This window comes from Coenobita brevimanus, chromosome 74, assembly GCF_032717465.1.
Source record: "Coenobita brevimanus isolate Jiangsu-jjx chromosome 74, ASM3271746v2, whole genome shotgun sequence".
Lineage (NCBI taxonomy): Eukaryota > Metazoa > Arthropoda > Malacostraca > Decapoda > Coenobitidae > Coenobita > Coenobita brevimanus.
In genome coordinates, this window is record NC_137027.1 from 9,456,745 (window position 1) to 9,484,725 (window position 27,981).

General features: G+C 38.6%; 1 protein-coding gene across 1 annotated transcript in view; it reads right to left on the minus strand.

The window, feature by feature from the left end:
• Positions 1-2,498: 2,498 nt before the first annotated feature.
• The window catches only part of metro (membrane palmitoylated protein 7-like protein metro), a 31,861-nt gene continuing 6,378 nt past the window's right edge, over positions 2,499-27,981 (minus strand). The window contains exons 2-13 of the mRNA XM_080278621.1: positions 27,148-27,217; positions 23,239-23,369; positions 22,349-22,495; positions 20,641-20,772; positions 19,434-19,460; positions 17,525-17,692; positions 14,876-15,072; positions 14,525-14,640; positions 10,380-10,631; positions 8,576-8,778; positions 3,144-3,284; positions 2,499-2,675 (exon numbers count right to left, since the gene is read on the minus strand). Of these exons, the coding sequence (XP_080134747.1) occupies positions 2,499-2,675; positions 3,144-3,284; positions 8,576-8,778; positions 10,380-10,631; positions 14,525-14,640; positions 14,876-15,072; positions 17,525-17,692; positions 19,434-19,460; positions 20,641-20,772; positions 22,349-22,495; positions 23,239-23,369; positions 27,148-27,187 (1,731 nt within the window). The 5' untranslated portion in view covers positions 27,188-27,217. The remainder of the gene's footprint in view (positions 2,676-3,143; positions 3,285-8,575; positions 8,779-10,379; positions 10,632-14,524; positions 14,641-14,875; positions 15,073-17,524; positions 17,693-19,433; positions 19,461-20,640; positions 20,773-22,348; positions 22,496-23,238; positions 23,370-27,147; positions 27,218-27,981) is intronic.

Here is a 27,981-nt window from a genome sequence, read left to right on the forward strand (position 1 = left end):
CCTGAAACTATTTTACCATCACTGCCACACTGTCTAATAAAAATTACAAACATTAAGGCTGAAGTAGTAGCAAATATTTACCATACTTCAAGCAGGGGAGGAGGGGCGGAGTGTCTGAAATCACATCAGTCAACTCCAACGGACCAATTGTGGTACATGAACTGATAGCTTTGAGAATTAAAATTTATTTAATGATCCATTTACTACTAGCTGACACACTGTAAAAAAACAAAGTATCCTGGTGTCATAATCATACAAGCCTACAACTGCTCAAAATTTGTGACCATAATGGTAAATAAAGAGGAGCATATCACCTAAATTTTATAAAAACAGAACACTTTATTTCATACAAATTCTTACTCTTTATATACAATCTCAATGGAAAAATATGCTGCTAATATTGGTGGGTATACTGTGCCTTAAATAATCTTATGCTCCTATGTGCTCTACCTATTGATGAGCACTAGTTTGTAGCTTGTAATACAGAGGGAATTTAGAGACTGACTTGTAAAGAATGTGTTACATATCTTGCATCTCAACAAACACTGTTCACTATAATTATTACTTTCTTCTTGTAGCAAAAGCACATACACTGGTGCAAACACGCTAGTTTGTGATAATCTCAGCGAATAACGAAGAAAAGCTGCTTCAACTGCAGCAGTGATAACTAAATTCTGGCAGGAGTTATGCAGCTATAAGTATCCACCGACTGGCCTAATATTTTTCTCATACTGGGGTATTCAGCATCTGAGTGTTAAGCAAAATCTTATCAATATATTTTAAAACTTAAATTAATAAAATTAACATACATCTGTGAGAAGACACACTTGATTATACTATCATAAACTGTTAGTAGCGGGAGAGCTCCTTTACACACATGGTGGTATAAGTCACTGTACTATGCGGGCAGTCCTCGGTCAGGCATGTGTTCAAAAATATCAAAACGTTTCATAAAATTGCAACAATAAATTAGGGAGACAGGCAAATCTAATTTTAATGACGTTCAAGAGTCAATTTTTGTTGTCTGTCATTAACTGAGATCTATCTACCTATCTATCTATTGCCAGATGCCTCAATCCCGTTTGGGGTGGCCACAAACAAATCGCCTCCAAGTCGCCCTGTCCCCCGCCATTTCACTGCCCTGCTCCCAACTCACACCCCCCTCTCTCATATACCTTTTAACTGAGATGATGATGAAAAAAAAATAAATAAATAAAAAAACAAACAAACAAACAAAAAAAAACCTTCCTGAACTTCATTTGGTGATGATTTTTGTCCTTTTGCAGCACAAGCAATAGTTCAGTTGTACATCATTTCCATAGCACTTCTTTGTAACTAGCACCATATTCCAGTGTTAATCTGCTACAGCTCACATTCAAAATGGAAAGAAGGTAATTTCATGCAACATTAAAGGGAACAGAGCACAGGACCACCTAACCTCCCGCCTTGTTCTTGATACAGTAACTTATGCCCTTCAATTTAAGGACACACAGTATTTTATTTTTCATTCTCAGATTTTTTTTTTTTTTTTTTTTTTTTTCCAGCTCAGTGAAGACCTCAAGTTGTGAGAGGATTAATGAGGGGCCTATCTAACCTCTTCAACTCAGAAAATCTCTCCTAAGCTGAATAAATACTATCTGAGATGGTGAGATTATAAAATGAATGACACCCTCTACAAGAAGGAGAGAATAACTTTAGCATATCTTACTATATAAACAAGTGTGCCTCAGAGCAGATGGCAGACTAGTACTTCTACAGTAATAAATAACATATATATATTATCAAATCTTTAAATAAATATATCTGAATAAAATTATATATAAAAGGTAAAATTCATACCCCATTCACTTACTTCTACAATGCAGGTAGCAGGCACAGGTAATATTGGGAGAAGTCCACTGAAACAGATCTCTGGGAGTAGTACTATGCACTAGAGACATGTGTGTTCACTATGTCCCTTCACTCTTGCAAACCATACTTAATGTACGTTTTTTTCTTTTTATGCTTGTATAACTTTTTCTTTAGTTATTAGCAGTCAGTGCATAATTTCAAACAATATGATGACAGAAATGTTCATAGTGTACTTTCTATGTACCATGACACTGCTGAACAACACAATATCAAGGATGAATGAAGTCATTTAGTTATCTGAAGGATCCATCGGCCTTACAGAATAACATGTAGAAACACTACTGTACTAGGCCATCATGATGGCTGGATAGAAAGCTAACCATATCACTGCCACCACCTGTCTAGTCTACAAGGATATCTACAGACTGGTGACATTAAGAGTCCAGTCTCTACTCCACATAACTGTCATAGAAAGAAAGGCACAAACCAAAAACAGAGAGTGAGTGAGTGAGAGAGAGAGAGATGTGATGGAAAGATTACTTCAGCAAGAAACAAGTCTTCTTTCACTTACCTACTTCATGTATTTCATGTATCAGACGAGAGTGTTATTGCTGCACTGCTGAGAAAGTACTGTCTCCACAATGACTTTATTGCACCCATGAGGCAGGTACCCACAAGGGCTCTGTTTCAACTTTGTTCACAGCAGCAACCAAGCGCTCAAAGGCTGACGACAGCTCATCGTTGACAATATCTTCATCAAACCAGTGGGAGTAGTGGAATTCAATTCTTGCTGCTGCCTTCAACATATCCTTGAATTCTTCCTCCTGAAATACAAAGTTATGTCATATGAATGTAAACATATGTGCTCTTCAACTGTTTAGTGCTTATCATTGTGGGATATCATTAAATTAGTTTCTAGTCTATTCTAAATACTGCCAGGGAGGTAAAGTGCTCTCTTATTGCTACAAAGGTGTGGACTACAGTATCCCTAACCTCAGGCCAGACACTGCCTGGGCCCTCTGGGGTCCCCAGTTGGATGATAATGGATTGGTTGTTACAAGATTTACCTATCTGTTTAAATCTTTTTCTAATACTACACGCAGATTAAAAAAATTATCATTACATCTCTCACTGCCTTTGCATCACTTATCTTTAAAATCTTCCCTCCATCATAACTAAGTCTGCCTGAATTAACATTTATCTTCCTCTTTCTACTTAGTAATATGAATAATAATAAAAAACACTACTATGTACTGTATACATATGATATAAAAGCTACAAATAATACTTACAGTAAAACCTCTGGAATTGTTCTCATCAAAAGTTGAGCGTGCATGAGCTGCCAGTCTTGTTTCTTTGAGCACCGCCAGAGTGGGAGGCTTTATATATATCACGTAGGGTTTGAACTCTGCCGTTCTCAGGTACTTGAGAGCCTGTTAGAGTTAGCAGAAAAATTCAGAAATTCGTCAGTCATAGAGCTATACAGTACTGCAGTACATAAAAACATTAGCTGCCTTAGCCCATGGATGTTGTTTCTGTTTTATTCTTACAATCACTTGACATTTACATTTAGACGAAGTTAGATCTTTCCTAGTGATGGACATCAATGGAGATAATGCCTTCGCCAAAAATGGTTTCCCAAGTCAAATAAAATATAACTGTAATGAACTGGTTAAAGCAGTGCTGTGAAAGGCAGGATGAAAAAAACCTGAGACGAGGTCATACTGTGTGACCTCAGGGATATAAAGACTGCTACAGATCACGTTGCACGGACAGTTGCCATTAGGTAACCAAGGCTGACACCAGCTTGTTAGGGTCTTTATAAATGAATGAATGAACAATAATCAACATGCTACTTCCCATTACAGAATGGGGGAAGCTGAAATTAACACACTCAAACGCAGCCCTCTAGCAAACTATACATTGGTACTCAATTCACTATTTTGTTTCAAGGTCATCATAACACCAGTCCTTTTCTTCCTAAAGCCATTGTATTTTCCACTTCCTTGTCATACTTACCTCTTGTCTATCAAGCACCAATGTAAATTAAATCCTTCATCAATCTGACTCACTCACCAACACAAGTCTTCTCTTTCCTTTTACAAGGAATCTGTGTTAACTCTCAGATGTCACAAACATCACAAAACCCAACCAGTCAGTGATTTTTTTTTTCACTATCAGCAAGCAACACTGCAATCGAGTACCTCAAAATTAGCTTTAAAATTATGCATGCATAAATTTACAATTATAACTGGTTCTGGAATGGGATATCATCATGTGATGGTACTGATATATCTGGGCTGGTTAAACCAATGTCCTTCAGGTCCCTCCCTATCCCCACAAAAGAGAATGGTGAACTATAGGTGAAAGGTACCTTCAGCCTGCAGTTCATTGGATTAATTCTGTCAGGTTTCTGGGCTGGGCAGATAATGTCTGTGCTAGAATCTGCCGTTCTCGCTCTGACCTACATTTTCTCACCACAATATTTTTCTTTGATTACTCTGTATATATACACTTTTCATGATAGAATGTTGGTATTTATGTAATTTTAAAGCTGAAAAGTTGCACAGTACTTTATCACAGCATGTTCAAAAATGGAAAACAAAGAAAGTAATGAGTCAAAATGATGAGTTAAAGTTAGGCGAAAATGCAAAAATTATATACCTTGCTGTTGATAAACATTCAGAAAAAAAAAAAAATAATAATAATGATATACAAATCTGGTTTAAACCATGCAAAACTACAATAAATTATCTATCTATATCTATTGCCAGATGCCTTAATCCCTTATACGGGGTGGCCACAAACAAATCGCCTCCACGTCACCCTGTCCCCCGCCATTTCACTGCCCTGCTCCCAATTCACACCCCCCCTCTCTCATATACCTCTCCACTCCATCCCTCCATCTCATCCTTGGCCTTCCCCTCCCTCTCTCCTCCTCCACCTCACTCACATACACTCTCCGCATCAGTCTCACACTCTCCATCCTCTCCACATAGTCAAACCACCTCAGTGTGTTTCTCCTAATGCTTCCTATTACATCCACATCCACACCACAATGCTTTGCAATAATATACTGTATAAATTATGGTAATTTCTGCATTTTACGGCGCAATAAAACGAAAGGAAAAAATGCACAATTTTTTTAAGATTCTCAGCCGCATATTCGCTTTGCAAACTTTTTCTTTGATCAGTCAGTGTAAATACACTTTTAACGATACGATGCTGGTTGTGGTGTTATTTTGAAGCTGAATAGTTGTACTTTATTGCAGTATATTAAAAATAAGAAAACAAGGAAAATACAAAGACAAAATGAGGAATTGAAGTTAGGTGAAACCCAAAAATTTTACATCTTGCCATACATAAAAAGAAAAAAATAAAGAAATATAAATCTGGTTTAAACCTTGTAAAACTACAATAATTTACGTTTACAGTGACGTACAGATTATGGTTATTTCTGCATTTTGTTGCGCTGTAAAGCAAAAGGAGAAAGATACAAAATTTTTACTGATTCTCAGCCGCATATTCGCTCTGCCATCTTTTTCTTTGATCGGTCAGTGTAAATACTTTTTTTTTTTTCTGACAGAATGCTGGTTTGGGTGCCATCCTAAGGCTGAATAGTTGTACTGTACTTTATGGTAATATGTTCAAAAAGGAAAACGAAGAAAATAAAAAGTCAAAATGGCAAGTTGAAGTTAGGCAAAAACAAAAATTTTATACCTTGCCACAGAAAAATATTTGCCAAGAATAAAGTAATAAAGTAACAAAGCCATAGGTCATACTATCTGCACAGCATATGCCATGCACAGAGCAGGCATTCCACGACATCATTCCCAAGTCCCTTTGTTATGACGCATAAATGCGATTAATGGTGAATATTTTACAAAAATTTTTGTACCTTAAAATGACAAACAATTCGTCATCGGAATCTCTGAGGTTGGATCTGAAATGATGCCAGAATGGATCATCGGAATCTCGAAAGGTCAATGTCTAGATGAGCCAGAGTCCACCGCCACCAACTCAAGACCATCATCATTACCAATAATAACATTAACAAAATTGTACTTAGTAACATATGGTCTGTTATCATTATAAAAACTTTCACAGCATTCACGAGTAACACCTTACCAATCCCTCTCTATTCACTTTGTCATGTTCATTATCCCGAATCATTAACAACAAATCAGTTACAGTCTTACAAATCAGTTACAGTCTTTTTAACATTCTCTACCACTTATTGATTCACACATCTCTTCCCATTCCCAGAAGTCATTCCCTTCATCAATTACACAATATTCTGATATCTGTCTTACCATATAAAAGAAGCAGCAAAGGCTATCCTGAAAGGCTGATCAGCCGTTTAGTGCAGTACAGCAGTCTACACAACTCACAGGGTATGCTCTTGTCAAAAGCACATTAGCAAGAAAGTTTCACATCTTTTGACAGTTTTGAAACAAGTGATCCTGGCTACTTTCCTGCAATGGATAATAAAATGCAGAAAAAGTCAGTTACGGTCTAGTACAGTACAAGTGCTCGTGGGCCCTTCGGGCCTCTTGCACTTACTCCTGCGGAGGGCTCTCACGTTTATGTGCTGTTCTAGTGTAACGTTGTCACTTGGATTTTTTGCAGCTAACCAATTGATCGTGTTATTTGCAGCTTTGGGAATGAAACCCAAGTTTATTTTAGTTCTACCTCTGGGCAAAAAATTCTATGGAGATCCTATGCTGGGCTTTGGGAGCTGCGTTTTTTGGTCAAAATGTGATTGCTCATTAAGTATAGTAAAAGTTTTTCAATCGTGATGGAACCAAGTTTTTTCACATCAGCGAATTCTTTGCGATTTCTGTGCCAATTTTGGTGCGATTTGAATGTGTAGTTTCGGTTGACCAAAATACACACACACACAGACAGACACACGGCTACTGCTATAGTATATTAGATTATATTATGGTAACCACCAATTAGAATATAAATTACAAAACCATATCCAGTGATGTTTCAACAACAACGGATAAGACTGTTATGATTCTAGTCTGCCTAGCAATTTTATTCAGCCTGGTCATCAGGGTGCATCAGATATGTTTCTGCTTGCTGGATATCTGAATCAACTTCAGGTGGTGATGTGGCAGGAGAAATATCAGTGTGACTGCTGTGTATTTGGGGGTCGCACAGGAAGGTGGTGTGTAGCTATAGTAGTGTAGGTCAGTGAGGTGCAAGTAGACGCTACCAGAGGAAGCCATATACACAGTACTTCAAGCTAGTGTGTGTGTGTACATCTTCACATTATGCTGTCATGTATAGTTGTGATGCACTTTCTCTCTGGATATTTTAATTCACTATATTCCTTAGAATAACAGGACAAGTTTTGCAACACAAAGTAACTCTCTGAGGCCTCTCTGACACCTATTTGAAATTCTGTTTTCTAAATGGCATTGGACAGTGCTGAAAAGCTGAAAAAAAGGCCATATGATAGTGTCCAACTCATCAGAAACCCAAATGACATTTCTCCAGGGATGAAGTTGTCGAGATGGAGTGAAGTGCAACGTGCAATCTTCCATCCATAGCAAGGGCCATTTATACACTGAAATTCTGGATGTTTCTTGATCAGTTCAAACAGCTATGTCCCACATGATTGGTTTTGTGTGGACCAAGTCAGAATAAAAATTTCCAGGAGAAACTGCTGGACTGCTGCATCTTTGTTGTGCACTACTATGTGCAAGCTTGGTTCTCCGCCACATCTGCAGCTGCTGCTCCACACATGGACCTCACACTCTTGAAGGAACTGGCATCGCACAGGGACCAAGCCGTAAGGGACGCTGGGGCCGCAGGTTTTGCTTGCCACCTTTGGTATCTGTCTGAGGCATTAGATGGGCTCCAATACGGAGAAGAGGGCAATGGTTCACCACATAAACACTGTTGAGGGCTCGGAAGAACTGAATTCGTGTCTGCACTCCTCCCCAAAGATGTTGTGAGGATGAGCCTGTCGGAGTTCTTCACCCGTAAGACGAAGATTGTGCTGTTACATCTGGACATTGACTCCTTGTTTTGGGGTGCTGATCTAGTGACCTGGGCAACCACAGATGCCTATGGTCGAGGGATGGAGCGTTTTGCCAAGCTGCTCGTAACAAATGATGTGGAAGAGTACGGAGTGGTTGTCATTCATGAGTTCATGAACAAAGGCAGGGCCATGCAAGAGGATCAGCTCCAGGCCATGGTTTAAATCGCTGAAGAAAATTGACGAAAGTACCCAAAGACGGCAAACAAGCGTGATCTCCTAAACTAATACATTTCGTTAGTGTGCTCTATCACTTGCTGTGGTATACTGAATGTGAGTCTGAATTATGCAAAATAATTTTTTTCTATTTCCATTACACAGAAGGAGGAATATTATGGAGCTAAAATTCAGTTTTGGTGCATGACCCCTAAATGATGCCCATTCCTGGAGAATATTTACACGCGTTGTTTCTTTTTCAAGTGAAACATCCAAGACAGAGAGCAAAGAAATTTGACCACTTTTATTTTTTCCCTATATAATGGGATGTACCCTCCTGGTCATAAGGGATTCATACAAACCTACCAGAAAAGGGGGATGATTATATGAGATACCAGTGAAAGCTTTATGTTACCTGAGCTAAAAAAGCACGTGGTGCCAAATATGAAAACAGGTACAGTACCTTATATGAAAGGAACTAAACTTAAGTGATGTGTATTAAGGGAAGTAACTGACCTGGTAGTGTGGTGTAATAATGACCACATAGCCAGCATTGATCATGGACTTTAATGTGACAGACGATGTGCCATACAGGTGTCCCTTATACTCCCCATGTTCCACCAGTGTTCCTGCCACAGCCTCCTCCTCCAACTCCTCCCGGGTCACAAACTGGTAGTCACGGTTATTCACTTCACCTGCCCGCCTTGGTCGTGATGTCACTGAAGGGTCAGGGCTGCTTAGTCTCTATTACCTGAATTGTACTTCATTCTCAGTAAACTTCTACTCACTAAATTATATGCTCTCAAAAAAATACACTTTGTCTCCTGAGAATAATAATAGAAAGTGCTGACACATGGCATGATGGGAGTTAATAACTTATGATAAAAATAGGGTACAATGATGTAACAACTGGTCATCAAACCTTACTCACAGAGCTGGGAGCAGTGAAAGTAGATCTTTTTGCAAACTATCAATGACTATCAATGTAAATATTCGATCTTGGAAAACAAAAAGTTTTATTCATAACATTAGCTTCTCATTCATTCATTAATTCATCATCTAATCCTGTGTTGCCCCATGCAGAGCGTAGGAGCCCGAAGCTAGGTAAGTTAGTCCTGACATTTAAGATGAGAGTGAACAGCCTCACTCACCCCTAAGTGGTATAAAGTGAGCAATAAACCCCAACCATCCCTTGGACATAAACCTGCATTGGCTCAAGTCAATTGGAGTGCCTTAATTACTCACTAAACCACCAAGTGCCATAATCTGGTTATATGGTTACCACCCAGCATAGTAAATGATTTCCAGGTGTACAGGAAACCATTTGGCATGTCACTCTGTGTAGAGTCACCCACAGACAGAAGGAAGTGAAAAGAATGAAGGAAAGAAAGACAGAAGCGGAAAGAAGGAAAGTAGAGAGGAAAGGACTGTCACCCGAGAGCAGCACTACATCGAGTGAGTGGATGGTCTCACCATACTTCATGGTAACCATTTACTGTCCTGTAATCAGCAAATGGGCAACTGGTGGTCCTATGAGTAAGACAATCCAAACTAATGTAGCCCATACGAAGAAATACTGATACAACAAAATACAGTACAAGTGCAGCTGGTGTGAGAGAACTAAAAGATTTCACACCTGCACTACTAAGTTTGAAATTAACCACTATTAAAAATACCATCCACTGCACTTAAAAGGGCCCTAACTTAAGTAAAGCATGTCAGAATTGTTTCTGACTGATAAACTCCTATAACTGTTTCACCTCTTCAGTACAATAATGATTGAACTTTTTTACTCTGGCAAATGAAAAATGATCTTCATTCAGTAATACCATATCTTTTTACTTGATTTCAGCTAACGTTATATTCACCTCCAACATGGCCTCTGACAGAATAGATTAACGTGTTCATGCTTCACTGATGAAGTTGCTCTTAAGTCAAAACTGATGTTTGCATAATTCCTTACCTATGGAGTAAAAGCATGTGTATCTCTGGTTGTTTCATCTGGAGAGGTGTTTTGCCTGCACATATCTAAAACCAAAGTCCTCTACCCAGGGGCAAAGCCTTAGCCCTTATCGAAAAAAGGGGACATGATAAAAAAAAAAAAGAAAAAAAAAAAAAATCCATATATTACATTAGGAATGCCAGTAATAAGGCTAATACCACTGCCAACAGCTCCAACAGTCAACTACTGCAAAGTTTCTAGCTTCAACTGTGTAGAATTTGTCTACATATAGAGCAGTGTTTTCCCCTATACACATTATTATTAGCTAAGTGATGTCAGTCTATAATGCTGTTAGTAACTCAACTGAAGTGGACTTACTGGGTACAGGTGTGCGGAACTTGTCCACATCAAGTGCCATAAGTCTGCGCTTCAGCTCATTCCTACCGACGCCTGGGGGTCCCACCAGCACGATGGGTCTTGGTAAGCCTGGCCGAGGGTAGAGACGTGCCACCTCCTCATATGTGGCAACTTCCTCGCGATCAAAGTCTTCGCTCTCAGATGCATCATATATTATCTTCTTAACCTTGGGTGATGGTCGGCAGGTCTGCGACTTCAGATGTATCCCTGCAACTGACAGCAATTTAGTTTCACTGTTGGACCGTGAAACTATATCAGTATAGCAATTTTACCATTTTTGAGTTACGTATTTGGAAGAAAACATATGAAACAAATGTTGAAATCAGCATTTTCTTCTACTCGAGGTTTCGGAGGATACAAAACTAACACAGGAACTGGCTGGTTGCTCAGAGAAGTCCAATAAAAGTACTGTACAGTCATTACTCGTTTTACGATGATTCAGTTTACAATACAGTGGAAGCTCGATTATCCAGGCTCGGATTATCCAGCTTTCGGTATATCCGGGCCGTGACCCAATGGTTCAGTGGTACAGTAATTCATAGAATTATCCGTACGATAGCTCCGGTTTAAACAGGAAGCATCCAGTTTCTAGGGAGAGAGGCATGGATAAACCAGAGAGAGTCTTGCTCACCCTGCCCCCACCCACACCTGCTCACAACTCGATCACAAGGGTGGTAGGATGGAGTTTGGTGAGGCAACTGATACTCCTGACGTAGCCTAACCTTGCTTAACTACTTAATAATTTAACCTACTTTAACCTAACCTGGACTCCAGTTGGGAAATTGGGAAACTAAATCCACTTTTGTGTACGATGAGTTTCTTCCATTATGCCCGAAGCAATCGTAGGTACGGCTTAAAGAACGTGATAAAAGAGAAAATCTTCCAGCAAGAGAAGGTAATTTACTACCCTCAAAATAGAAAAACACAGAAAACAAACTGGAGGAATATGAAGTGAATTGGTGAGGTCTTTAGGCTGTATGCTTAGACGAAAAGTAATGGGTTTCCTAGTTTTAGGGAACGAAATGAAACAAGAATGTCTGCTAATCAGGAAAAAAAAAAAAATACTCATGTGTTCTCGTAAGTTAGCACTCAGTTCTGCATTCTTCGTTAGGTATCGCGCCTCCCAACACATTTCGGACCGACAAAGCATTGTTATTTCTTTCTCTTACATTTACTGTTCACTCTTTTGTTCGTTCTTAAGTGTACTGTATGTATGAAAGAGAGTATTAATACAAACAATAATGCATTCCATTAACCCCATCATAGCTGTCAGCCTCGAACAATGCTTACTGTACCAGTGTCAGGGATGTTGGGTTAGGGAGAGCTATAAAAAACTGCGAACAATTATGGGAAGGGAACGAAGGTCACTGGTATGTTTTCACGACCCTCCTCTACCATCTCAAACAGTCAGGCGGCCTGCCACTTCATCTCAGATGTTTTCGTCGATATGTTTAAATCCTAATGTAACATGCACCCTAATTATGAGTAAGTTTCTTCCAATATGCCGGAAACAAACGTAGGTAAGGCTTAAGGAACGTTATGATTATAAGAAAACAAACTAGAAAAATACAGAAAACAAACTAGAGAATATGAATTGAATTGGTAAGGTTATTAGGGTGTATGCTTGGACGAAAATTTACGAGTTTCACAATTATAGGGCACGAAATGGAACAATTATGTTTACTAATAAGAAAAAATACTTTCATCTCAAGTGTTCTCGTAAGGTGGCATTCAGTTCCACATTCTTTGTTCGATGTCGCTTCCCAACACATTTCGGACCGACAGAGCATACAGTTATTTCTGCTCCTTACAGTTAAGTGTACATTTATTGCACATTCTTTTGTTCGTTCGTGTATGTGTGAAAGAGAGAGTATTGATACAAACAATAATGTATTCCATTAACCCCTTATGGCTGCTAGCCTTGAACAATGCTTTACTGTACCGGTGTCAGTAACGTTAAGTTGGGAGAGCCATAAAAACTGCGAACAATTATGGGAAGGGAACCAAGGTCACTGGTATGTTTATACGACCCTACTCTACCATCCCAAACAGGTCGGCGGTCCTTTCATCCCAGATGTTTTCGCCGATATGTTTAAATGCTAAAGTAACATGCACCCTAACTTTGTGTTTAAATTCTAATGTAACATGCCCCCTAATTTTCTTTCACGAATCATAACAAATCACAAGACAGGTTTAGGGAGGAGGGGAAAAAGCCAGGTGTACCAGACGAGTCTTTTCACATCTGTAAGAAAAAGAAACTGACTTTATAACTTTGAAAAAATGGTTTCAAGGTCTGCCACGGGAGCACACAAATTTCTGAACTCACGAACATTGAGTATTTGAGGGGGGTAAACATACGCTTTGCTGTAAGCAGTAAAAGCACCTTACCAAATCAGTTCATCCTGATAGTCTGTTATATTTTTCTGATTATTTCTGGGTTGGTAAATAAACATTTCTTGTTAAATCCTTCCCCGCTGTTTTTATCTGTTCTGGTGTGACGACTCTTTGAATCGTTAACGTAATGGCAGAAGACACTGTTCTAATCTAAGTGTTTAAACCTGGCCTAACCTAGCTTAACTGCACTTAATAATGTAACCTAACCTAATCTTCAGTTGGGAAGTTGGGAAACGAAGTCCACATTTGAGTACGATGAGTTTCGTCCATTGTGCTGGAAACAATCGTAGGTACAGCTTTAGAACGAGACGATACTAACAGGGAGGAAATCTTTCAGTAAGAAAACGTGATTTACCGAACTGAATATAGTCTGAAAAATACTGAAACAAGCTGGAGGAATATACATTGAACTGGAAAGGTCTTTCTGGTACTTAAGTGTACATTTACCGGTAAATAAATCAGTCTAACAGTACAGTACTTGTGTTTCCGCCGGATTAATCGTGCTTTCGGATTAATCAGGCACCCCTTAACACCATATAGCCCGGATAATCGGGCTATCTCTGTAATTCGTTACAACGATAATAGAAAAGTTCCACCCCAAAATTTGATTTACAATAAATTTCTCGCTATGACGATTTTGCCATCGGAAAGCGCCAGGCACACACAAGGTGACCATCACTTGTCTCAGGCAAGATGGCGGCCCTGGCGAGCAGGCATTGTTATGGTTTAGGTCCCGCCACCCCTTCAAAGTCCTGTCTTTTCAACTTGTTCAAGTGTGCCCCCCTGTTATCGACACCTCTCAGCCAAACATCGTACTACAGTACTGTGGATTTGTGTGCCCAGTGGTAAGGTCAGTGCCAGTGTAGGCCCCAGTGCTATGGTTGGTGTAGGTATGGGTCCCAGTGCTAAGGTTGGTGCAGGTATGGGCCGGATTCCCCTCCCCCTAACCTGTTCCTGTCTGACTCAGAGGCTGACCAATAATGCCTGTAAGCACAGGCTGTCCCCCAGCCTTGGGGGGGATGACTTGGACCAACACAGAAAGGAATTAAGGTGGGCTGTCATTAATGGTTCAGTCTTGGTTAGGTGACTTTGGGAAGCTGAGTTGACGTAACCCCCCCTTTATAATGGGTTTCAATTTCCCAATTTACGATAAAATTGGTATACGATGAGGTATGACCTGACGTAACCCCATCGTAAAACGAGTAATGACTGTATATTGAACCCCTTTTCTAACGCAACTGTCGCTGAACTGACTCCATTTGACAGGTAGCTAATACAAAGTGCATATGCAAGGATGGTTATGCCTGTGAAGTGGTCACAATTCCAGGGCCTTGGAAAGCAAATAAATGTGTGTGGCACATTTCATTATGTTGTTGATTTGTCATCCCTTTGCCATATTTTTCTTTTTACCTGCTATTTGGATCCCACCTCACTCAACTCCTGGGTGGGAAAGAGACATGACAATGATGACACGGACAATGACTAAACATACTCATACCTAACACAATCTTTACTATGAGGACAGGCAGATTGACGATTCTCTTCCTGGCTTCCTTTATCCATCCATCTTAGTTTACTTCATGTTTATATATTCCTGTTTTCTTTCATTTTGCTCACAACATTCTTTCATGTTTCACTGAAAGCTACAACTATTTCACTTTTAAAGCCATCTGTTTTATCTTTAAATTATGAAGCAAAAAAGAACAACTCACTTTGTCCATTCGCTGTCTGGTCCTGTCTCTGTGCTAATATACGCTTCTCCTGCAGCTGGCGAGATGGGATGAGTCCAGCACGCATATTACGGTCACCTTCTCTTCGTGCCTGCCACCTACACAAAAGGACAACCAGTCACGTTAAAAGGCTATTTTACATCACATACACCTTGCAATACAGTGTAATCCTTTTTACTTTATTCCTTCTACTGCCAGACATAACTGTCCCCTTCAGTTTAAGAGTCTCTCCTAATCTCAATAAAAGCCTCTGAAAGTAGTAAAAATAATATATAAAGGACTCTTCTGAGTAAAGCAGCTAAGGCTTGTCACAATCAGCTGTATCCCACTTGCCAGTAAGGGTCATCCTGTGTGACAATGTGGAGAATGTCATGCTTCTTGAAGGGAAGTCCAGCCTCTTTACAAGGGATGTGCTTGTCCTCCTTGGGGTTATAGTCAAAGTAAGCCCTCACTCGAACCTTACTCTCCCTCAGGTGTGCTGAACTACCTGCAGGGAGCAGCTTGAACGTGATGGTGCCTTCTGCCTGCATCTGTTAACGTGAAAGTTGGTTGGTCTGCTATCCTTAAAGGATTTGAACTATAAAAACTTAGCCTTAGGCCCTCCTATGCTTGGAAAAGAGTAACAGGGGACTGGTTGTTATCAACTTTTTTTTTTTTAATACATCCCTACGACCTCTGACTGAAAAAAAAAAATATCATCAGGATTAAATTTCCCTGAAAAATAAACTCAGAACCACGCAGCAAAGGTATAAGGCAGTAAGTTCAGAAAAGGTGTGATGCAAAACCAGCATGAAAATGGTGACAAATTAGGCTAAAGCTTAAAAACTGAACAGGAAAAGCCAGAGCACAAAGGACCTAATGATACATGGTAAAGGTAACAGCCACCATGAACGGCCACACACAAGCATAATGTTAGTGTGGGAGACCATATCAACACAGCCAGGGGACCAAATCAACACAGCCGTCAGTCCACGAGAGAAAGTTTATCCTTTACCATTCTTGTATAATGGTGACAAAAATGCTCCAAATTTAACACTTTCGTTGCGGAATTTATTATCGGCCTGATTCTCAGAAAGTGTCAATTCCCCAGCAAAAAATCAAAATGGAATTAGGTAATTGTCTACAACACTTTTGTGACTGCCTAATACTTACATTTCCATTTTCAACACTAAAATACCCAACAGCTACAGATATTATCAGCAGAACAATAAATACATCAAAAATTTGCTGGGGATTTAATTAAAAGAACGCCAAGATGCTGGCCAGCTGATATGCAAAGATCCAGTGTTTACTGTAATGTTATATTCATAATCAAGCGTTTTCTGTACACTTACACGTCCAGCACCTTCTTAAAAAACATCTAATCACATTACACTGCATATAACTCACCTAAATAATGGTAAATCTCCAAAAAATGGTGACACTCGGCCAAGTGCCTGATAGCTGGGCAGGCATGTTTGTTTACATGATGTTTTGATTTGCTACCATATGATGGCAGCACGTTCTGGGACACCGTAACCATAGCAACATTGGCGAGAGCCTGGAGTACCATGTGACCAGCTCAAACCGTCTTCTGAAGCCCATCAACTACAGCTGTATTCCGCAATGAAAGGGAATAATTCACAGAACGACTATACAGTAATCATAAAATGCAGTGAAAGGGTTAAATTCTAACTGACAACGGATGCATCTGCAAGATGCGGCAGAGACGAGGTTATTGGTGATCTGTACTGGTCTGATGTGCCTGTGTTTCTTTTTGGCATCAAAGTCTACTCACACCTCAAAAAAAGAGGCATCATGAAGAGCAAGATAAGGTTTTGACCCTTGGATAGACTTGAATGAATGACCCTTCAGTCATTACACGTTCTGGTCAGGAATGCTAAGGCTGTGTGTGGTGTAGTAAGGGGATCAACTAGTAAGATATGAATAACTGATTGTGTCTTTTCAACTCCCACCCCTTCCTTACATCCTAGCCATATCCATACATATGACACACACAGTTTATTTGGATCATCAAGGCAACATTCTTTTTCCACTCAATGTATAATGATAAATGGAAAAAAGTATACAACATTTTGACATTTAAGATGAGAGAGACCACTCTTACTCATCCCTGAGTGGCATTACATGAGCAATAAACCTCAACCATCCCTTGGATATAAACCTATGCAGACTCAATCCAACTGAACCACCTTAATTACCCACTAAACCACCAAGTGCCATAATTTGGTTAACTGGTTACCATCCAGCATAGTAAATGGTTTCCTGGTTTCCTATACACCAGGAAACCATTAACTATGCTGGGTGGTAACCATATAACAAAATTATGGTACCTGGTGGCTTAGTGGGTAATTAAGGCACTCCAATTGGACTGAGCAATTAAGGCACTCTAACTGGACAGCCCTATGCAGGTTTATACCCAGGGATGACTGGGGTTCACTGCTCATATAATGCTATTCAGAGATAAGTGAGGCTGGTCACTCTCATTTTAAACATCAGGACCAATTTGCCAAGCCCCAGGCTCCAATGCTTCTCATGGGGCAACACAGGATTAGATGATGATGATGATGATGATAATTCTCACTTCTCAAGCAACACTTTTCAAGCACCACACACACTTGAAATTTAATCTACCATACACTAGATGATTTAAGTTACCTGAAAACTCCTGTATATTACAGATGTCAAAAAAAAAAAAAAAAAAAAAAAAAAGGCAAATACTGTACAAGGTAAGACAGCATATCATAAATCTGTTAAAATCTGGGTAACAAAAGCATGGGGTGAGAGGTGAGTAATAAAGGTAAAGGAAGAAAAAGATGGCTCAGATTCATGCCAATCAACAGTACCAACCAGGGTCACTGAGGCAGACATTCAGACTTCACAATTTCCTCCCAGACTCTGACATGCGATCATCAAAATTACAATCTAGGTCCCTATTTCAGCTTTACCTGTGAACAAGTTGTGAAAGGTAAAGAAACTAACCAAGATCTTAAGGACATCTGCAGGAGTTTTGCCAACCACATTGAGATTGTTGACCTCTTGGACCTCATCACCTACATGGATTAGACCAGAGCGGTCGGCAGCACCGCCATGCATGATGCGCGCAATTATGATGGCACCTGTGCGGTCATCCTGCTTGATTGTGGCACCCTGAAACACACAATATTTACACAAAACTGCTACATTACATAATATATATATCAATATGTAAAACACTAAACAGCAAGACATGAAAGAATATCTTAAATTTTCTTTTCTTTTATAACAGTTGGAAGCCACTGTACAGTAAAATGATAAGCAAGGGAAACAGTGTGACTCTCACATCTGTCTGTTTTACTTTGCTGCCTAATGAACAGCTGTTGCCAATGAGAAAAAAAAAATGGGGATGGGATATTATTATTATTAATTTTATATGATCAAATGGTACAACCTATAAGATTCAAAACCCATAATATAAAGCTTTTAAAAAACCACCACAAACTTCAGCTGATGAGATGGCTACAAAGCCATTGCTTAAAATTTAATTTTAACCCTATTATGTTTCTGGGCCGGGAAGATTCTGTCTGTCCTAGGGTCAGCCACTCTCATGCAGACCCAGATCTTCGCACCGCAATATTTCTTTGATCGCTCAGTGTAAATACACTTGTCATGATAGAATGATGGTTTTGGTGCCATTTTAAAGCTGAATAGTTGTACTTTATCACAGAATGTCCAAAAAGGGAAAACAAAGAAAATAAAAAGTCAAAATGATGAGCTGAAGTTAGGCAAAATCCAAAAATTTTACACCTTGCTGTAAAAAAATATTCAACAAACAAAGTGATAAAGTTATATAAGCCTGTTTTACACCACGCAAAACTACAATAAATTACCTTTATGACAATATATAGATTATGGTTATTTCTTCACTTTACTGAGCGGTAAAGTGAAAGGAAAAAGATGCACAATTTTTTATGATTCCAGGCCACATATTCGTTCCGCAATCTTTTTTTTTTATTGGTCAGTGTTGATATATATTTTATGATAGAATGCTGGTTTTGGTGCCACTTTAAAGCTGAAAAGCTGTGCTTTGCTGCAGTATGTTCAAAAAAGGAATACAAACAAAATAAGAAAGAAAAAATGATGAGTTGAAGTTGGGGAAAAAAAACAGTGTTTTATACATTGCCATCGAAAAATATTTGCCAAGAATGATGTAGCAAAGTAACAACGCCATGAGTCATACCAGTTGCGCAGTACCTGCCACGAACAGAGCAATCATTCCGTGACATCATGCCCATGTCTCTGTTATGATGCGTAAACGTGATTTATGCTGAATATTTTACAAAAGTATCTTAAAGTGGCAATTAAATTCATCATCAGAATCTCTGAGGTTGGATTTGAAATGAAGCCAAAAATGTCAATGGAATCTCACAGAGTTAAGTTTATTTTACAACAACAATGAATCAGACTTGGGAGAATAATGTACAGTAATTCCCAACATATATTGTGCAACAAAATTACATTTATGTTGTATGTCAAATCATGAATGTTGTAAAGTCAGGTTTGGTAAAAAAGTATTTAAAAGAATCATACACATTCAAGAGATACAAGACAACATGAAAAAGACATAATTTGCATTACAATTCAGTCAAATGGCATGACATAAAGGAAAAAAAAAATTACAGGGACAACATCACTTGGAAAATATACATTTATCTTCAGCCATATCACCTGAAAATAATTAACAATATTTAAGGCAATATCACTTGGAAAAAGTAGTCACAACTACATCCAAATACAGTAACTGAAAAATACACTCCTATAAAAAGCAATACCACAAAAAAAGTACACAACAGTTCTGTGCACATTCAAAGCAATTGCTAATTACTAAAGCTACCAACACTGTTTTACTCACCACAATAGGTTCTGCTCCTTTTCCTTCCTGTGGTAAGCATTAAATAAATTGTCAATCTCAGTACGTCAACTCGAATACAGTACAGTACTATATATGTATAAATAAATATATATATATATATATATATATATATATATATATATATATATGTATATAAATATATATATATATATATATATATATATATATATATATTTATCACAGTTTTGTTGTTATGACCTCAGGTTCATCTGAATGTGAACCTGCTTGACTGCAGGTTGAAGCTGTCCTCCTTTTGGGGAACAGGAAGTAAGCCTGCATAACCGGACAGAAGAGATGCCTACTTATATTGGTGCCACCATGTGAAGATGTCCTTCCCCAGATTCATCATGATAATGCAACTAGACAATGGTGACTTAATTTTACTGGTTTGGCTTCATCATCATCATCATCATCTTGACCTCCTTTCCCACTCTATGGCAAGGTGAGGAGTAGCAAAGTCCAGAAAGCCAAAGTTTGCCCAATTCAATCGGTCACACTTCCATTCACTTACCATTCAAGACCTCAAAATCCTAGCTCCATCACATAGGCCAAAAAAATTTCACCATGTTCTGTAACTTAATATATACTGGAAATGTTAAGATATGTATAAGGGATGCATTTCAGAACATTCGTGTTTAATTCAGTCAAAGCCCGTTTTGGATACAGTTCATTTATTCTTCAAAGTTATTAAGAATGCTCTGACAATACAGTACAGTACCATGCAGAGCTCTGTCTATTCATATACGTGGTCTTTTATTTATTTTCTTTCCACTCTCCCTCACTAATGACAGTTATGCCAAACTTCATAATAAGGTACACTACTCATTTAAGTATAGGTACTTCAGTGGTTACTCTGGATAGCTTCAACTTCGTGAATAATGGAAATTCAGTTGTGCTAAACGCAATGTCTTACAATTAATGAACTTTAGGAAAACCAAAGTAATGAGCACTATACAGCAATACATACTGATGACAACAATTATTTTCAATAATCATATTTTGTCTCTACCAAATTTTCAGGATCTTCCTCAAAGTCTAAGAAATTATTCAGTAGCAACAATGGTGCAATGAAAATATTGTAATACTGTCTGCTTACAAATGAAAAGAAGATTACAGATCAGAAGCCAATAAATGTCTATAATGATACAGCATTCTAATTTCTTTATGAATAAATGAGTAAACCTACCATAGGCTCATTGCTCTTAACCAGTTGGACGATCTTGACAGTCTCCTCATCCTCGTCCACCTCAACTGGTATTTCTGGTAAATGAGGCACAAAGTCCTTGGCTGCAATGCTGTCATGGGCTTGTAGCACACCCTGGTGGATCAGAAATATCATTAATCCCTTCAATCCAGTAATGTCTCTATGAAACATATTCCTGCAGCTACTAAACAATTACTGTACTTTCAGCTTAGGAGAGCACCCTAGTAGTGAAGGGATCAATGAAGACTGCGGCCAACTCTTGCGGTCTGAACAAGTACAAAATAATACATGCAGAAGCTTCAGGATCCTTCACTTACTGCCCTTGGTGTGGTATAGAAGGGAAGACTGTGTGGTGTGGTGTGGTGTCACAAGGTGGTAGGATGTTGTGTGGTGAAGTATGGTTTCACTGAAGTAGCTAAAACTGAAGAAAGTGAAGCAGCTAATGTTCAAAAGTTGTTAGTGATTCCTGCATATAAAAATCTCTCCTTAGGTGAGCAAACTGTCTGAAGGTAGCATAAAACAAAAAATATGTCATTGGGCTGAAGGAGTAAACACACACACACACACACACACACACACACACACACACACACACACACACACACACACACACACACATAAACCAAGTACTATATATATATGGACATAACTCCACAAAACCTACAGAGGCGGTCACATTACTTTACATTTAGTCCTCGTTTACAGCTGTTTGACACCCCCTTTTAACCTGATATTTAACAGATTGACTCCATCCGACAGGTACTATGATACCCAAATATTAACATACTCAATCCAATGACAAATATTTTATTCTATTTTTGTTACCTCCATACAACTTCATTTGGCTTGGCAGAGATTTTTAAAGGTGAAGAGATGAGATATAGTTTTCATTAATTCTTTCACACCTTGATATCATTGTGAGGTTCTATAAAATTGCACTCACCTTAATAAGTTAACTTGTTAATTCCAGAGTATTAACTTCTTTTGTGTTTCCCACTAAATCAACGCTCCCAACATTCCATGGGTTACATGCCACTGATTCTATTTATATGAGCCCTACAATCCCACAAATCATTTGTACTGGGAACTCCTGCATTAAGTAAATACAAGGCGATGTATGTAAAGTACAGTATGTGGAAATCACAGTAAATATCTTTCATCATATTACACAAACTCTCTGCTGCATTATTCATCTGTCTTAACAACTGCCCTGGAAACTTGCTTCTGTATGTTTAATCCTACTCTCAATGCTGGATAGGGACACCCGCCTGTGTCGGCATTAATATAACTGCATGGCTCCACTGCTTGGTCATACAAACATCCCTCATCTACTGCCCTATCTCCTGAAAGGAGGATGGTGAAGTGCAGAATGTTAATTTCATCCTGTAGTCCACTGGTTTCATATTTACATGAGTTCAGGATCACAACAACAATCCTTCTAAACTACACAATAAAAGCATACAGTTGCAACAGAAATCCAGGCAAAGCATCCCAATAAGGTCATAATAAAGTAGACCAACTACTACATACAGTACTTTATTTATAGTTCTGCTGACCTCTCGCACAATAAGAAGCTACTCCTAGACTGTACACAATATTCTGTCACTAAAAAGAATAAAATACAGTATTATATGGTACTGATGATTCATGTTTAAATGGGCTATGTAAATCAACAAGGCAGAATCATTACCTGCAAGTGTGGAGATTGTAGAATGGCAAAGAGTTCAATAGCATCAGGTGAGGGGATGGTGCGGTAATGAATCTCCCTCATGATAGAGATGCCGATGTCCTCTGCATTGGACAGCAGCGGCTGACATACTTTTCTTGTCCGGTTGATCTAAAGAAAATGCAATTTCTCGGCTGCAGAAATTACGTCCTTAAGGACCTGCATAAGCAGGATGGAAGGTGTGGAAATACAGAAATGTAAGAGTATACTAGGATGAAAAAGCAGGAAATAGGAGTAGGATAAAGCACTGATGAATGAAAACAGATGTTGAGGTGGTATGAAACTGAGATGGAGGGTAAAGTTTGAAGAGGAAGACCTTATATACATGGTACAGACAAAGGGAGTAAAGCTGAATACTAGTGGGAGAGAAGGATGAGGAGCAAGAAAGAGGTAGACAGGGACAAAATATCTTGCAGGCAGTTCTAACACAGCCATCCTCTCTCAACTGGCTTCCAGAAGGAAGCAAGAAGGTGATGAAGATAAGTGTAAAAAAATATATATAAATATATAAATAATAATGAGTGATAATAATAATAATAATAATAATAATAATAATAATAATAATTATTATAATAATAATAATTATAATAATAACAAAAATAAAAATAATTCCATATTACCTCTTTTGATGTGTAGGAAATCAAATCAAGGCTACCAAACTCCACAGAATTAATGGTTCGGAGACTGACTTGTACCTCTGATAGCATTAATGGTACAAGACTGAAAAACCTCCAAATATTTCATCAAATCTGAAACTTGTAAACAAGGCAAAGTTCTTAACTGGTAATATAACCACCAGATACTTTCTTACATTTCTCAGAAAATTAATGTCCAATTTCCATAGTGGTTCTTACCTTATTATGTACATTAACAAGTGCCTGAAGTTCACGAGATTTGAGCAGGTCGGCCAGAAAGCCAAAGTCATCTTCATCACTGTCAAGCTGAAGCCGTGCCTTCTCCAGCGACGACAACAACCCACCCAGAGCTACAGTGGCATGGGACAAGGTTAGTCAAAGCCTTACTTTACACTACCTTTTACAGCTTTCATACTTGTATGTCTTTCTACTCCTACTTCTGTATTAATGTTACTATAAGTCATAGACAATATGGACTCACTCGACTCTATCATTAATATGTAACTCTCCTGCTTTCATGTTTTTTTATTCTATCTTTGTAGCAAGGTTATTCAAAGCTCTGGGATAATACTGGCTTGTTCAACGTTGCATTCTACTTTTATGTATTTCTACTCCTAACCCATCTTAATATTTCTTAGTCTAGCAAAGAATTTGGATCTTACTAATATCATTTTTGGCGGCAAGGAATGTGGTGAGGTTACTCAGAGCTCATGGCTAATAAAATTTAGCTAACCTGATATGACCTTTCACAGTTCTCATACAAATGTTTTCCTAACCATATTTCAAGATGCTACCCATCTCATTTTTGTTTTGGCATAAAAAACGTTAATCATGCCAAATGAATCTTTAACTCCTTTACTATGAAGACATTTATTTCCTGAGACGATGGCTCAGTCGGTAGAGAGGTGGCCTGCAGTCCTACTGGACCCAGGTTCAAATCCCTGCTGGGGCAGGGAACAGTTTAACCCATTGGAGCCTAGTGTTCGGAATACTGGACAGAACTGGGATTTTTCAAGTCTCTATAAAGCGGGGAATCCCCGGGCAGGGACCTATGAGCTTCGCGACTATGAGCCGATAGGCGGAGGGCAGTACGCCTAGAACCCAACCAATGCCATGCCTCACCCAGCACCCCTGGGATCCAATGGGTTAATGACTGGCAAACCTATCAGTCTCTTTAACACATTGGAGCCTAGTGTCCGGAATACTGGACAGAACTGGGATTTTTCAAGTCTCTATAAAGCGGGGAACCCCAGGGTAGGGACCTATGAGCTTCGCGACTATGAGCCGATAGGTAGAGGGCGGTAAGCCTAGTACTCAACCAGTGCCGTGCCTCGCCCAGCACCCCTGGGATCCAATGGGTTAAGGATCTGAATTTAATAAAAACAGACTTTACTGATTTACCAGACGAACCGCTGACATATAGTAAATAACCCTCGCTAATACCAATATACCAGACCCGTATGAGACAGCCCTTGCATGTATTCAGTATGGACGGTGGGTGTTAGCGTCGAAGAGGTTACATGTAGAGGTGTATGGTATGTAGGAGGACTACTGGGCCTTGGGAGCAGGCTGTTAGGCCTATGCCCAGGGTCGGACACATTAAAAAATATATATATATATATATATATATATATATATCAAATTAAGAGGGATCTCTACTATATGGTTAAATAAGACTACTGTATATCTAACTCATCCAGGTCAAAAATGCCTACCTTAAGCTGAATAAAATCACCTGGAGGGGGCATTAATAGAATAGTTTTGTACTTGCCTCATAGAAATGCAGTTAATTTACTCTAACAGTTCATTGTTTTAACCATGGTCCTGTTTCACTAACCCTTTCTGTAACCAAGTGCCATGTGGCATGTTTTTCTTATAAAGAAATTATCTCACTGGAAAATTTTCCAATCTCAACTTCAACATATTCCTACTTTCTCACAAGCTAAGTCCATCCATCCATCCATCCATTGCCAGACGCCATGTATCCCAAATGGGGTGGCCAATGGCTTAGAGTTAATTGTTTTACAGGGAGGGGCACTAATCCTCCACCAACCCCACTTGACGTAGGGATGCCAACAGCATCTGGTGTTCCCAGGCGGTCACCCATCCAAGTACTAACCAGACCCAACGTTGCTGATAAAAGACTACAGAGCAATCATACCAGTACTGTATATACATATTACAGAACATAGCAAATGCTGTTGAAAAACGCACAATTATCATGGTACAATCATAATTTGGTAAGGCTAGAGTTTTACAGTAAGCAGAACACGAGACAAAGTACACTATATCTTACAGCACACATTTTTACTTGTGTACTGCCAATATTGTGCTCTGAAACTGCATCACAGCATTATGTGTTCTAGCATCATAACTGCCTATGAAACTTCTAAATGGAGTGTGACAGATTTCCAATGCTCATTTTTGGATTTTTTTTTTTTTTTTTTTTTTTTTTCATTAGAATCTGGGAAAGTAGCTACATGATGCTCTGAAACCAATTATACTGTATGTATCAATAACTGATGGAAAAATTCTGTCAAAAATAGCATGGTAAAAAAAAAAAAAAAAAAAAAAAAAAAAAAGCAACAATACCTACTGTATGTGCAAGAATGGCAGTTATATAACAGTGTCGGAATCAGGACACTGACATGAATGATTAATTGCTTTACAGTTTTTATACTCATTGTATCATAAAGTAATGGCAGCATGAGTATCTATCCTCCCTCCTATGGCCATTATGACTAAGACAGTTCTATTACGTATTACAAAGAAAACATTTTGTTGAACTGATTCGAAATATCACTGCTAACATGGTATTCATTTAGAATGCAACTAAAACTCACATCAAACCTCACAACTTCTCTCAGCACTGAAAAGATTAATATACTGTATTATGGAGGCACTGCAGGACATTATATCCATTTAGAAACAAGTTTTATTAATGCAATATCACTGAACTAGCAACATGTACTGTAGACTGTCTACTGATCATAAAAAGCTTTTAATTAAATCATAATAAATACTATCACTAACAAGGCTGACTCACATACAGTATATAACTAGTTAAAGTCTATATATATTATACTGTCCAGTACATTGGTGGTTAATGAAAATTTCTTCAAGGTCTACTACATTTTAATTTGAAATAATACTTTAAATATCATGTGTAATTTCAAACTTCATACCATATTGCATTTTATGTTATGATTTGTTTTCTGGGTATGGCATTTATAAAAAAAAAAAAAAAAAAAAAAAAAATACTGATCTGCTATTTACTAAAGGTATAATTATCTGCACCTGCTTATTTAGCATACAATACAATATATATATTGTATATATACTGCAAATGAGAGAATGGCATGCCAAATAATCTCTGTAGAAAACTGATAAAGCAGCAATGAAGTTAATGTCAAAATACACACTTCAAAACTTTATGTATGATAAGAGAGAGGCTCAGAAAGGGAACTTATCAATCAATGCAGCTGAAGTGCAAGCACAGCATATAAAAGTTAAAAGCCACACAGAATAATGAAATATTAGCTGAACAAGGTGCAGACACAAGAAGACAGCTTATACAGAAAGCTCTAAAATATCACTGAGATAGTTTGATAATGCATATGAAAAAGTTATTAAAACTTAGAAGTATGGCAAGATCAAAAGGCCTTTTTCCTAGATCAACAAAAGCCACTTCAGACGCAAGTTTTGTACACTGATAAAAACTTATCAAGGAGTAATACTTAAGTCAAGATAGCAATACAAGTAACTTAAAATATGTGAGTGAAAATCTCCTACCTAAAATAAATTCAGTGTAAGCTTAGTCCTAACATGAGAGGTAACCTAAGAATGAAATACGAGTGCTGTGGAGCAAATGCCACCTTCCCTATAAAGTACTACTGAAAAGGATCAATATATACCAGTACAATTATGTGTATAAAAACTCATGGCAAAAACTATTGCTGTACTTATCAGTGAAAACAATACCCTTCCACACCACTCCATATGCCCACTGAGTAATGCTGATTAAGAAGACAACGTGACTTATTTGCCAGTCTGTGGTGTGACGACCAAGTAGAGATGGCGATGCGACAGAAACAGAGTGCACATGCGCTTGCATGCACATTAACTCACACAGGCTACCTGAGTCTCCAGCGGCCATCACAGCTGTCATGCCGATGCCCTCTTACCACCTCCACCAACACTGGGGAGCAAATACTTTCATCAGCATGCAAAAAAATAATAACATGAAATATAGTAGCTACTAATATGTAAAAATGTATACAATTGATTTTATTAGCACACTTTTCAGATGGCTGCTACACTGATTCAGTAAGTCAATGAACATTACTACATTTAGCTTTTTTACTTCTGAATTTCCTGATAGGTTGCAACACCATCTTACAGAGGAGGTCATGTTTCTGCACCCTGTCATCATAAATAGCCTACATGTAGCTACTGTTCTGTACAATCAGGGAGAGGGGTTACTCTCAAGAGACATAAACCAAGGGGAGAGGGATGGCAACTTCACTGTAGGTACATGTAAAAAGGTATAAGTACCTGTATTGAAGATTCTCTGGGTCCCCTGACAAGGTATTAGAGTAAAATACAGTAAAGCACCAGGTTTCGCAGCATCCAGTTTGGCAAAATACACTTTCGCAGCAGCCATCAAATATTCCTGTGACTGAGGATTCGTTACACAAAAGAGTATTTTTGCACCTTCCAGCACCACACGTTATGAATACTTGCCTCGGCGACACCAGCGCCAACACTCAGTTTTGGTCTGTTATCCCGAACGTGTTCAGTGTGTCCACAAGTTGAGTGTTACACTTTTGTGTCCTTGATTAGTAGCTAACTGACAAAAATATGTCATCTTGTGCTTCAAGTGAAGCCAGTGATGGTGGAAATGGTATAAGAAGGCGTGAACCTGGAACAACAGGCAGTAAAGGGAAAGCCACATGACTACCT